Source organism: Nerophis lumbriciformis, linkage group LG25, assembly GCF_033978685.3.
Source record: "Nerophis lumbriciformis linkage group LG25, RoL_Nlum_v2.1, whole genome shotgun sequence".
Lineage (NCBI taxonomy): Eukaryota > Metazoa > Chordata > Actinopteri > Syngnathiformes > Syngnathidae > Nerophis > Nerophis lumbriciformis.
In genome coordinates this window covers 14772056-14786055 of record NC_084572.2, presented here as the reverse complement: position 1 = coordinate 14786055, position 14000 = coordinate 14772056, and the positions used below count along the sequence as shown (strand labels likewise).

At 41.1% G+C, this 14000-nt stretch overlaps 2 protein-coding genes across 2 annotated transcripts in view; one reads left to right on the top strand and one right to left on the bottom strand.

Annotated features, from left to right (window-relative positions):
• Positions 1–14000, top strand: part of pvalb7 (parvalbumin 7) — a 53013-nt gene that overhangs the window by 10527 nt on the left and 28486 nt on the right. The window lies entirely within an intron of this gene.
• The window catches only part of ncf4 (neutrophil cytosolic factor 4), a 53303-nt gene that overhangs the window by 24941 nt on the left and 14362 nt on the right, over positions 1–14000 (bottom strand). Inside the window, exons 4-6 of the mRNA XM_061983858.1 lie at positions 9965–10035; positions 9406–9533; positions 2610–2658 (exon numbers count right to left, since the gene is read on the bottom strand). Of these exons, the coding sequence (XP_061839842.1) occupies positions 2610–2658; positions 9406–9533; positions 9965–10035 (248 nt within the window). The remainder of the gene's footprint in view (positions 1–2609; positions 2659–9405; positions 9534–9964; positions 10036–14000) is intronic.

Genomic DNA, 14000 nt, shown 5'->3' with positions numbered 1-14000 from the left:
GATAATATGTCTTACCTTTCACACACACCATTATTGTCATGTCTTTTGATCATGTTTTGTTTGGCTATGTTCTGTTTGGTTTTTGGACACTTTTAGTTCCTCTTTTTTCACTCCCTTGTTTTGTTACCATGACAACTTATTAGTTTCACCTGTTTCACTTTTTGGACTCACGCACCTGTGTTAATCATGTCACTACTATTTAAGCCTGTCATTTTCAGTTGGTCGTCCTGGCGACATTACCTCTGTGACCTCTGCTCACTTCATGCCATGATTATCTGATGATACTTCTGTTACTCATGCCTGTTCATAGTTTATGCTTCATGCCATGCCACGTAAGTTTTGTTTTTTCATGTCACAGTTAGCGAGTTTTGTCATGTTCATAGTTTCTGCCTTTGTGCTAGTTTTTGTTTCTTATCCAAGTTTGTATCTCCGCCTTGTGCGCCCCTTTTGTTGGTTCTTTTCATAGTAATAATTAAATCATGTATCTACCTTCATCCGATGTCCAGTCCAGTTGTTTTGCATCTCGGGAAAGCAATCCACGCAGGAAACTGTGCCATAGTCCACGTTGTGACAATATGTCGTATGTTTAATGCGCCGACAATGCTTCAAGCGGTGCGGTTTCATAACTTACCAAAGTCATACTAAAACATTTTGATAGATTTCTGAGCGCCGTGTGTAATGTTCAATATTTTCAATGGAAGATTTAAAATGTTGGTGTTGTTTGCTTGAGACATATTGCCATCGTTTGCTCTTATGTTTGACTGCCATCTACTGGTCACAATTATCATTACACAATGTACCAATTAAAATAGCTTTGAGGTGGGTAAACTCAATCAAACGTATTCCTTACATCAGGCGCACCGGGTTATAAGGCGCACTGTCGAGTTTTGAGGGGAAAAAATGATTTTAAGTGGGCCTTAAAGACCGGGAATATGGTAATACATTACATATTAATATTGCTATGGGGTCGTCATTCGGAACTATTTCAGGTACAATTTTGAGATTAATTTAATTATTTGTAGAAAAATGGCTATGATAACAAAATGTAGGGAAAAAAAACTAAACAGATATGATTACGTTACCAAACATGAAGCTCTGACAAAAATTTAGCATTACTATCTTACTCTACTGGATCTCTTTAAGTATTGTATGACGTACGATGCATGAAGTGCATGAGAATATAAAATAAAGATTAGTTCTGAATAAGCTGAATTAATTCAACATAATTCTTACATTCAGCTTTGACTACCATAGCAAAGTTTCTTCACTGTAAATATATACTTTTTTATTTTTAACACAGTTTGTAAATTTTCTAAAATAACCTTTTTATTTTGGGTTTATAGTCTATATTTGTGTAAAAACTCAAAATTTAATACATTTTGGAATAAGACTATTCATCAAAACGTGTGGAAAAAGTGAAGAGTTACGATTACGTACATTGTCGAACATGACCAAAAGTGAGCATTATTATTTTTATAAAAAAACATATTTTTGATGACGTTACTGTAATCGGATTTCTTTAGATAACAATAATATTATAATAATATTAAAAACATATTAATAATTAATAATATCAATAAGGCTTACATTGAGCCTAACTGATTCAAAAACTAACTAAAAGCAACTTTGGGTGCCACATAAAGTGGTTTCATATATGGCTATGTGTAGATATGTTATTTTAATGAATAAATGTCTAAAACAACATTCAGTTTTTTTCTACGGAGTATTACGTGTTTGATTTTGATTTAATTAACTTTGGAATAAAGCTATTAAATAACAAAATGTATAAGAAAAAAATGAAGGATTAGAATTACATTCCCAGGCATGAATGAATAAATGAATACCCCCCTGTGAGTGTCTATCAAAGCGCAGCATTACTATCATGGTAAAGGCTGAATTTTTTTATCCCGCTGTTGCATTTTATCTCATTAAATTATGCTGTTGACATATTTATGATAACTAATTTTGTGGCCAATGAGTCTCAATAGGTTTTTTTTGGCAAAGGGAGAGACGAATTATACACTCAAAGCCAAAGCCGTACAATACAAACTAGGAAAGAAATCATACAAACTATCCCTTTTTTGTATTATTTTGCTATGATTTCCATTAATTCAAGTAGGTAAAAGATGTGTGGGCACCTAACAATCATCAGTATTGATTAGTCTCAGGCAGCATGTGAAGCGTTTGTATCAGTTAATTTCTTAGTGAGTGATTGTATGCGTGTCTACGCCCACATGGCTGGTCACGTGTCACGCAACGAAGAAGCAAACCTGATACTCGTGAGTTGTAGTTAATGCAATGCATTTTGCGTGGTTGCAGGCCAGAAACTCAGGTGTTGGCATGGAATATTGTAACATCCATCCATCCATTGTCTACCGCTTGTCCCTTTTGGGATTGCGGGGGGTGCTGGAGCCTATCTCAGCTGCATTCGGGCGGAAGGCGGTGTACACCCTGGACAAGTCGTCACCTCATCGCAGGGCCAACACAGATAGACAGACAACATTCACACTCACATTTACACACTAGGGCCAATTTAGTGTTGCCAATCAACCTAAACATACACACAATAAAACAACAACAACAACAAAAGTTAAGTAAGGCACCCATACCTCTGCCCTGGGGGAGGAGAAGAGGTCCGTCTTTGGTTTAACGGTCTTTCTAAAAGACAACAGAAAAATGACAATGAACTAAAATAAGCCAGGTGTATTGTGGGTTTTGTAGTTGACAGACAAAAACCAAACTGCAACATCTCTTTAAAAAAATAGAAGCTTAAAAATTGAAAGACACTCGAAAGTCACTGTAATCAGGTTAATATAGAGTTAACTGCATTTTGAAGCAATTAAGTGCAAAACAGAATGCACTACTTGGCTTCAACCTGCAGGGGCACTGTTGATGTAGGCTCAAACAGAGCAGTGTATAGAGAGTGTTGAACACCAAGGTAGTGTGCGGCTGTGGCCAAAAGCATGTAATTGCAGTCGTTCCGACGTTGTTTTCCTGATGAAATAAACCAAAATAATAAGTCTAAATATCAATCTAAACATACCCCAGCTCATAAAACTGAAATATTTCCTGCAATTTTTTTTCAAAGTATAATTTGGGGGAAAAATGGGCGATCGTAGTTGATGCCGGTGCAATGTACATCAGAAAACCCAGAACGACAAAGAAAAAACGTATTACCCTCATTTTGCCAAAATCCTCATTAGCTTTCCGGAGAAGTTATAATAATAATAATAATAACTGGGATTTATATAGCGCTTTTCTAAGTACCCAAAGTCGCTTTACATGTAGAACCCATCAATCATTCACACCTGGTGGTGGTAAGCTACTTTCATAGCCACAGCTGCCCTGGGGTAGACTGACGGAAGCGTGGCTGCAATTTGCGCCAACGGCCCCTCCGACCACCACCTATCATTCATCATTCAATTCACCGGTGTGAGTGGCACCGGGTGCAAAGGGTGAAGTGTCCCGCCCAAGGACACAACGGCAGCGATTTTTTGGATGGTAAGAGGCGGGGAGCGAACCTGCAACCCTCAGGTTTCTGGCACGGTTGCTCTACCCACTACGCCATACCGCCCCCAAAAGTTATGACTTTTGTGTGAAGTATGTCTGTGAACTCCAAAGTATTGTTTGCAATCACTGTACTATATATATATATATATATATATATATATATATATATATATATATATATATATATATATATATATATATATATATATATATATATATATATATATATATATATATATATATATATATATATATATACTGTAGTCATGTCTTCCTGATTTTACTAACACCATATTAACTTGAATACTGAACTAATTCACACCAATTTACAAACTATATACCTGTTTCTCTACTTCCACAATTTTCGAAAATTATTGAAAAAAAAAGTATAAATAAGTGTGCGGAAGTTGCGTCCTCGCAGTCCCACTGTCAGACATGGCACAGGAGCCAAGCGTGCAGGTTTTAACAAGGTTTTAATAATAATGTTTTAACAAAAGTTTTCTCTCCAGTACTCTCTGTCCTCCTGCTCCCGGCCGCTTACTGTTAAAGACAACAGATGATTAGATAAACACGTACCACCTGTAAAATCTAATCACCTGCCAGCTGTGTTTCTCCGTCAGCACTGCCACGCCCCGTCTGATGGTGCTCTGTCCTCAGCACCATGGACAGAGGCGCTGACCTTTGCTCCTGCAGGCAGCACTGGCCACATCTCCCTCCACATAGTGGTATACTTGTCGATACAGAGCCAAAATTTCAAAATCAGTCGCATTAATCAGGATAACGGAAGAGATTACGAACGCAACAGATGGTAAACAGTGTGCAGCGGCAGTGTTTATGGATCTAACAAAAGCATTTGACACAATTCATCTTTGGCCTCTTACCGTCCAAAAAAAAAAAATCGCTGCCGTTGTGTCCTTGGGCGGGACACTTCACCCTTTGCCCCCGGTGCCACTCACACCGGTGAATTGAATGATGAATGACAGGTGGTGGTCGGAGGGGCCGTTGGCGCAAATTGCAGCCACGCTTCCGTCAGTCTACCCCAGGGCAGCTGTGGCTATGAATGTAGCTTACCACCACCAGGTGTGAACGAATGATGGGTTCTACATGTAAAAGCGACTTTGGGTACTTAGAAAAGCGCTATATAAATCCCAGTTATTATTATCTTAATCAACAAATTAGAACTGTATGACATGAGAGGGCCGGCCTCAAAATGGATAAGTAGCTCCTTAACCAACAGGAAGCAATACGTGAAACTATGCAAACAAACGTCTGCAACTCTAAATATATCTTGTGGCATACCCCAAAAATCAATACTGGTACCAAAACTGTTCAATCTTTATACAAACAACATTTGTCAAGTTACAAGAGACTTAACCTCTAAAGGCTTAGTGGCCACATGCGTGGACAGCACCTTTTAGCTCTTATTTCCAAAATTGTGTACCCTACTGAATTGGGGTCTTATGGCCCTTATGTGGACACTTATACTGTCATCTGGTGGTGTCAGAAGAGTAAAACATACAATGGAATTTGGAAAAAAAAATGTAAAAATAAGAATTAGCATGTCACTAAACATTAAGTACACGTTTGTTACTTATGGACTAAGTACATCATATAAAAATATGATTCTTAGTTTTTTATTCTAATTAGGGTCCAATAAGCCCAAATAGCAAAGAGAAATTAAAAAAAAGCATGTAAACAAACAGCTTGGCCATTAAGAGGTATTAAAGTTAGTATTATTTGCAGATGACAAAACTGCTTTTTGTTCAAGAGAGAACACACAGAAGATAATACAAATAATGACAAAAAAAATCAACAAATTAAAAAGATGGTTTGACAAAAACAGACTATCTCTGAATCTCAGTAAAACTAAAATAACGCTATTCGGTAAAAGTAGAAGAGAAAGTCAAACATAAATACACATTTGTAATGCATTTTAAATATTAAATAAACGTAAATAAAAGTCTGCTTACAGCGGAGCCAATTCGATAAAAGCACCAACAATACCCCATTTACATTTCGTGAATTGACAATTAACCAAGTATTAAAAATATTGTTATTATAAGCGCAAACGCAGAAAAACTATTTATAGCGGCGCCGTGATCACTAACGAACGTGTGTCCCTATGTTTACATCATCGAGTGGTCTGCTGCTTCCTCGCTTCCTTGCTTCATGGAAGTGTATTCTAGATCAGGGGAGGACAAACTTTTTGGCTCAGGGGCCAAATTGACTGTTGAAATTTGACAGATGGGCCGGGCGAACACATGATGCATTTCAAAGCATATCATATCTTTTGGAACTAAGAGTAGGCTTCCCAAACATGGGCTATACATCTATTTTCAACAATATCATATCAGAGCCTTAAAGAAACACAAACATGGCATTACAGGGTTAACACTTACATTCTCTTTCAGTGGGAGCAGTGTTGTTGATCACCCTTTTTTTGCCAATGTGTCAAAGTCTAGTGTCAGTTTTGCTGTGGAAATTCTCAAAACTGATCTTTGCCTAATTTTGTTGTAATATTTGGCGGGCCAGATTAAAAAGACCAACAGGCCTTAGTTTTCCCATCACTGTTCTAGATCATAAATCATGTCTCTCACCTACCCCGTTTCTTCACGAGGTTTACGTATTCGAAAGTATGTCCATACAATTTATTGGTGTAATATAGATAGTTGAATTTCAGTGTATGTATAACATTTATCACGAGATTAGTAAAAATTTGTACGCTTTGAAAGTACTATATATTTCAAATATATATACACAGTATTTTTGCTGTCAAACGATTTAAAAGTCCTGTCAGAAGAGTTTAAATGTTTGACGACATTACGGCCTATATTTACAACACTAGAGAAGTCTGTGTGAATAATAAAGGAATGCATGTGCGAGATGGGGAAGTAATGAGAGTCCATGTTTGCATTATTTCCTCTTGAGACAGTCCCCGCTTACCTCATGTTGCCCTGGTGAAACACAAAATGAGCTAAACAGATGGCCTTCAAGGGTAAACATAAAAGAGGAACTTACATCTGATTGCCTCTGCAACTTATAAATAAACGGTTTTAAGATGGCATCAGTTTAAGGAACAAAAGCAGTCCGAGATGTTGCAAGATCGTATAGGCGGGAGATTCCCAATCTGTGGTACGTGTGCCACGAGTGGTGCGCGGGCTCCATTTAGTGGTACGCCAAAGAATCACTTGATTAAAGTACAGTGTTTTATTTTCCTATATTCAAACACAGTGTTACTGTACAAACTGTTTGCAATGTTACAGTGGCCAAATATATTAAATATTCTTGTTAAATAAAACCGCTGCCTTGTTTTTAATGAATATTTAGGCCTACTACACGACTGTATTTTAATGTTGGTCATTATGGTGGTACTTGGAGGGCCAAGTGTTTTCTGAAATGGTACAAAAAAAAGTTTGAGAACGACTGGTAAAGACCAAACCAAAACACTAGTAGCACCGTCTGTAAATGCATCAAATGAGGAAACATATAGAGTACAGTAGATGTTATATAGTAAAGGTTACTGGAACTGTTTTAAACATTTGACATCAGTCAATTGTGAGGAGGTTTTGCTATGTAAACCACTGCAATACTTAAACCCTGGTTTAAATAATCAAAACAAATTGGAGAGTTAAGCATCCTTTCACTCAGGTTTTATTAACATTAATAGTGTAGTGGTTCACATAGCTGACTTTAATGAAATTGGCGTTTACACAATATACAATGATAGTACATCAACTTTTCACGTCAAGTCAGGAGTATTCAGTGTTTTCCAGGTCAAGGACACCCAAACCCAAACTGTATATACTGTGTAAGATTGTGTTTTGAAAGGTAGCTTGTTATTGTGCAATACTAAAATATTTAATTATACAGTATAGCACCCATAATAGCTAACAGACAACTAGCATGCTAATCACTGGCGGGCAACTACAGTGCTAATCGCTAGGTGGTAGCTAGCACACAAATTGATAGGCAGCAGATAGTGCCGCTAATCGCATGGTGGCAACTAGGGCGGTTATTGCTCGCTATCTTAAATGCTAACATGAAAATAATAATATAGTTATTCATTCATATTTTTATCTTAAACCTTTAAGTTGCAGGTGTTAATGTAATCGCAGACATTTCAATTTGTTAAAAAAAATTGCTGGGTGAACATAAAAGAAAATATATCCCCCTACAGTAACTCTACGGACCCCTAGAGGCCACAGACTCTCTTTGTTGAAGACATCTGCTCTAAATAGTTCCGATCAGACTCCAGCCTATTGGCTAATAGGCAAAAATGTGTTTAAAAAAAAAACAACAACAACCTTATAGTGGATACCGTAAACACAGAAATTTTCATATGATTTAAAATTTGTTCACGTTATTCACAAAAAATATGTCTTTATAGTCACATGAAAAAGATTTCAGCAAGCATTAAATGATTAACTGTGTATGCATTTTACTTTTTCTTTGTAGTAAAGTGAGTTGAAAGTCAGGAAGCACGGTGGAACAGGGGTTAGTTCGTGCATGTGCCTCTTTCTGTGTGAATGTTCTACCCGTGGTACTCATATTATTATTAGTTTTTTTCTAAATGTAAAACACTTTTTTGTGGTCTACATAACATGTAATGGTGATTCTTTGGTCAAAATGTTGCATAGATTATGTTTTACAGATTATCTTCATGCCGCTTTCTGACAGTCGCTTCCGGATGCCCGTTTTGTGGGCGGTCTTATTTACGTGGCTCACCTTCGGCAGCGTCTTCTCCCCGTCATCTTTGTTGTAGCGGTGTAGCGTGCAAGGATGGGAGTTGAAGAAGTGTCAAAAGAAGGAGCTAACTGTTTTAATGACGGAGCAGCATCTCCTCATCCGGAAACAACATCATCGAAAATGTGTCCCGTGAAAAACCGTCCGACTGGAACTCTGAAGTGAAGTGAAGTGAATTATATTTTTATATAGCGCTTTTCTCGAGTGACTCAAAGCGCTTTACATAGTGAAACCCAATATCTAAGTTACATTTAAACCAGTGTGGGTGGCACTGGGAGCAGGTGGGTAAAGTGTCTTGCCCAAGGACACAACAGCAGTGACTAGGATGGCGGAAGCGGGGATCGAACCTGCAACCCTCAAGTTGCTGGCATGGCCGCTCTACCAACTGAGCTATACCGCTATACTCTAATAACTAAAGTTCCTTGGGTGAATAATGTAAACTCACTACACCGGTATGTTTTAGCGCTTTCATGGCAAGTTTACTGACAGATATAAGTAAGGACTTTATATTACAGTGGAGGATGAATGCCACATAACAAGAAGATAGAGAAAAAGAAGAAGAATATCGACTACGGTGTCGCTACGGACTACAAAGGCGGACGCGCGCAATTTTTTAGGATTTACGCAGATCCCAAATACAGATCAGCAGGTATCAGAAGGTAAAAAAAATGTTACTTTTGCATAATATTGCGAAACAAAACGGCAGATAATATGTCTTACCTTTTACACACACCATAATAATACTTGTACGTTTATTGCGCCGACAATCCTTCAAACGGTGCGGCTTCATAGCTTACCAAAGTCGTACTAAAATATTTTGATAGATTTTTGAGCGCCGTGTGTAATGTTCTATATTTTCAATGGAACATTTAAAATGTTGGTGTTGTTGACTTGAGACCCATCATAGTTCAGTCTGCACGTATCTCTACTGGTCACACTAATCATTACACATTGTATTAAATAAAATAGCTTTGTTGTGGGTATGCTCATCCAAAATTATTCCTTACTTTAGGCACACCGGTTTATAAGGCGCACTGTCGAGTTTTGAGGGGAAAATAATTATTTTAAGTACGCCTTATAGTCCGGAAAATACGGTATATCTGAACACCCCTGATGTATACCTAACAAACAAGGTAACAAAGCAGGGCTTACACTCTGCGGGTAGGCGGGCGTAAACGCCTGAGAGCCCGAGGTTGCTGTTGGCTGTCCTTCTCCGTCTGGTAGAAGAACATCCTGAGCTCCTCGTCCAGCAGCAACCACGTCGGCAGACCAAGCAGCCTCTGGAGGAGGGAAAAGGGAGCGATGATAAAGCCGTGGGGAATGGCGGAAAAGGAGGTGGTCAGCAGGGACAAGCGAGGTGGAAAGAAATGGCGAAGGCAAGTTAGAAGCACGTAGGTTGTGGCGAAAGCGAGGCAAGCGAGTGGGTGCAGGGCTGAGAAATGGTGGCGTGCTTTTTGGCTACGGCACAACACTGTTTTTGCACGCAACAAGTCAAAAGTCCTACAACTACACTGTCAGTCAGACAGTGATGTGGGCAACAGGAGCAGAGAAGAGAAGAAAAGAGGCGACGCCTACGTGAGCGGCAGTTTCATCTGCAAACTGCTGCTCAAATAAACGTCCAAGTCAGGGCTCCATCCACCTACAGCATCACTCAGCCCACTTAGGCTCCATGTTGAAGCGAGCGCATCAAGACTTTGCTGTAGATAATTACCTTCATGTACGTGTTGAGCTCGGGGATTCTGCTCTCCGCAATCTCCCGCTTGTGGCCCATGAACACTTTGCCTGTGGACGCAGAAGAAGCACCTCAGCTCACATTCAGTGCCAGCTAATGGCCATGCAAAGGCAATCAAAACACCCTGGGAGTGTAATTTAAAATTTATTTTGGATGTTCTGGTAAATGTACCCATTTTCTACTGCATGGTACCCACACAGCTCCCAAGCAGGTGCGACTGGGAACTAGAAATAGATAGATTTCAAGCATCTTGAGTCAATATCATTTCGGTTATCACTCACTCGTTGGTCGAGTAGATTCGTTTTTGTAACATATGAGCATACATGGTTCGAAATGACAAAAATATATAATAAGTAACAAAATAACATACAAACATGCATTTTTCTTGCTGCCTCAGTCTCCTCTTGGATAAAATGTACCTCCATTGTTGTTGTTTTATTAGTGTTTTTAGTTTCTACCGATTTTGTCATTGTAACATTTCAGGAAACGTAGCTAGAAATGACCAAAATAAACCCATACGCTAACATTTTTTGCTGCCCTCAGTCTCCTCTTAGACAAAATGTTCTCCATCGTTGCTGTTTATTAGTGTTTCTTGTTCCGACTGAATTTGTCATTGTAACATTTGAGGATATACAGCTAGAAATTTAAAAAAATAAACCCAAATGCTAACATTTTTTTGCTGCCCTCAGTCTTCTCCATTGTTGTTTCTTAGTGGTTCTCTGACTCACAAATTTTGTCACTGTAGCATTTAAGGATACATGGCTGGAAATGACAAAAAATAAACACACATGCTTAAGTTTTCTTGCTGTCCTTTAGTCTACTCTGCCCTAATTTGTATTGATAGTTAGCACATATTTTTCCGACTGATTTTGTCATTGTGGCATTAGAAAATACATGGCAAGAAATGACTAAAATATACCCAAATTGTAAACATTTTTGCTGCCCTCAGTCTCCTCTTGGATAACATTTTCTCCATTGTTTTAGGAAGCATGTTTTAGGAAGTTATGACTGTTATAAAGTTTCACCACAAGTGGGCGATAAAGGTACTGCAGTAGTCATGCAGTTGTGTCCTACCCAATACCCCTATACACTACCAAAAATTTCAGGAAGATTCAAGCATGTGGAAGGAAGTTATGACTGTTATAGTATTCCACCCCAAGGGAGCAATCAGGGCAATTGCGTCCCACCCAACAAACACCCTGACCTACCATCAAAAATTCTGAAAAATAGGAGCATGGGGAAGGAAGCTGTGATTGTTATAATTTTCCACTACAAATGTCACTCCTCTCTGAGCTGCCACCTTAACGTGGTAGAGGAGTTTGCGTGTCCCAATGATCCTAGGAGCTATGTTGTCCGGTGGCTTTATGCCCCCTGGTAGGGTCTCCCAAGACAAACTGGTCCTAGGTGAGGGATCAGACAAAGAGCAGCTCGAAGACCTTTATGAAGAAAACAAACAAGGAACCCAGATTTCCCTTGCCCGGACGCGGGTCACCGGGGCCCCCCTCTGGAGCCAGGCCCGGAGGTGGGGCACGATGGCGAGCGCCTGGTGGCCGGGCCTGTCCCCATGGGGCCCGGCCGGGCACAGCCCGAAGAGGCAACGTGGGTCCCCCCTCCAATGGGCTCACCACCCATAGCAGGGGTCATGGAGGTCGGGTGCAATGTGAGCTGGGCGGAAGCCGAGGGCAGGGCACTTGGCGGTCCGATCCTCGGCTACAGAAGCTAGCTCTTGGGACGTGGAACGTCACCTCGCTGGGGGGGAAGGAGCCTGAGCTAGTGCGCGAGGTGGAGAAGTTCCGGCTAGATATAGTCGGACTCACTTCGACGCACAGCAAGGGCTCTGGAACCAGTTCTCTCGAGAGGGGCTGGACTCTCTTCCACTCTGGCGTTGCCGGCAGTGAGAGGCGACGGGCTGGGGTGGCAATTCTTGTTGCCCCCCGGCTCAGAGCCTGTACGTTGGAGTTCAACCCGGTGGATGAGAGGGTAGCTTCCCTCCACCTTCAGGTGCGGGAACGGGTCCTGACTGTGGTTTGCGCTTACGCGCCAAACCGCAGCTCAGAGTACCCACCCTTTTTGGATTCACTCGAGGGAGTACTTGAGAGTGCTCCCCCGGGTGATTCCCTCATTCTACTGGGGGACTTCAATGCTCATGTTGGCAGCGACAGTGAAACCTGGAGAGGCGTGATTGGGAAGAATGGTTGCCCGGATCTGAACCCGAGCGGTGTTTTGTTATTGGACTTTTGTGCCCGTCACAGATTGTCCATAACGAACACCATGTTCAAACATAAGGGTGTCCATATGTGCACTTGGCACCAGGACACCCTAGGCCGCAGTTCCATGATCGACTTTGTAGTTGTGTCATCGGATTTGCGGCCTCATGTTTTGGACACTCGGGTGAAGAGAGGGGCGGAGCTTTATACCGATCACCACCTGGTGGTGAGTTGGCTGCGATGGTGGGGCAGAGTCTCCTGTCAGAGAGAGTTTCAATTCCCACCTCTGGAAGAACTTTGAACATGTCACGAGGGAGGTGCTGGACATTGAGTCCGAATGGACCATGTTCCGCGCCTCTATTGTCGAGGCGGCTGATTGGAGCTGTGGCCGCAAGGTAGTTGGTGCTTGTCGTGGCGGTAATCCTAGAACCCGTTGGTGGACACCGGCGGTGAGGGATGCCGTCAAGCTGAAGAAGGAGTCCTATCGGGTTCTTTTGGCTCATAGGACTCCTGAGGCAGCGGACAAGTACCGACAGGCCAAGCGGTGTGCGGCTTCAGCAGTCGCAGAGGCAAAAACTCGGACATGGGAGGAGTTCGGTGAGGCCATGGAAAACGACTTCCGGACGACTTCGAAGCCGCCTCAGGAAGGGGAAGCAGTGCACTATCAACACCGTGTATGGCGAGGATGGTGTTCTGCTGACCTCGACTGCGGATGTTGTGGATCGGTGGAGGGAATACTTCGAAGACCCCACGCAACACCTCAAACCACCATCAAAACATTCAGGAAGATAGGAGCATGTGGAAGGAAGTTATGACTGTTATAATTTTCCACTACAAGAGGGCGATGTTGACACCACTGAAGTGATGCAGTTGCATCCCACCCAATACTGTGATTCACTGTCCAACATTTTGGGAAGATCAGAACATATAAAAGGAAGTTATGACTATTATAATTTTTCACCACAAGGGGGCGATAATGGCGCCCCAGTTGTCGTACAGTTACTGTACGTCCCACCCAACACCTCGAACCACCATCAAAACATTCAGGAAGATAGGAGCATGTGGAGGGAAGTTATGACTGTTATAATTTTCCACTACAAGAGGGCGATGTTGACACCACTGAAGTGATGCAGTTGCATCCCACCCAATACTGTGATTCACTGTCCAACATTTTGGGAAGATCGGAACATATAAAAGGAAGTTATGACTTATAATTTTTCACCACAAGGGGGCGATAATGGCGCCCCAGTTGTCGTACAGTTACGTTCCACCCAACACCTCGAACCAACATCAAAACATTCAGGAAGATAGGAGCATGTGGAAGAAAGTTATGACTGTTATAATTTTCCACTACAAGGGGGTGATGTAGACACCACTGAGGTGATGCAGTTGCATCCCACCCATTACTGCGATTCACTGTCCAAAATTTTGGGAAGATCGGAACATACAGTATAAAAGGAAGTTATGATTGTTATAATTTTTCACCATAAGGGGGCGATAGTAGTGTCGATATCAACATCTCAGCACGATCGGACCCTGACATTGAAGCTTAATGTCAGTTTGGAGGAAGATCCGATTAGCTAAAGTGAAGTACAGTTTGATGTTTTATGGCAAGGTGCAGTTTTCGCCACCAGGCTCCGCCCACTATGAATAGCTATGTTTAGGTACTGACCCATAGACCACTTCAGATTGACATATTCATAATGTGTATCAAATAGGATCAAGATCTTACTTAATTAATCTAAATTAATATCATATTTATTATCGCCCATCAGTTTAGTATCCGTGTCAAATCCTCTGATGTGATG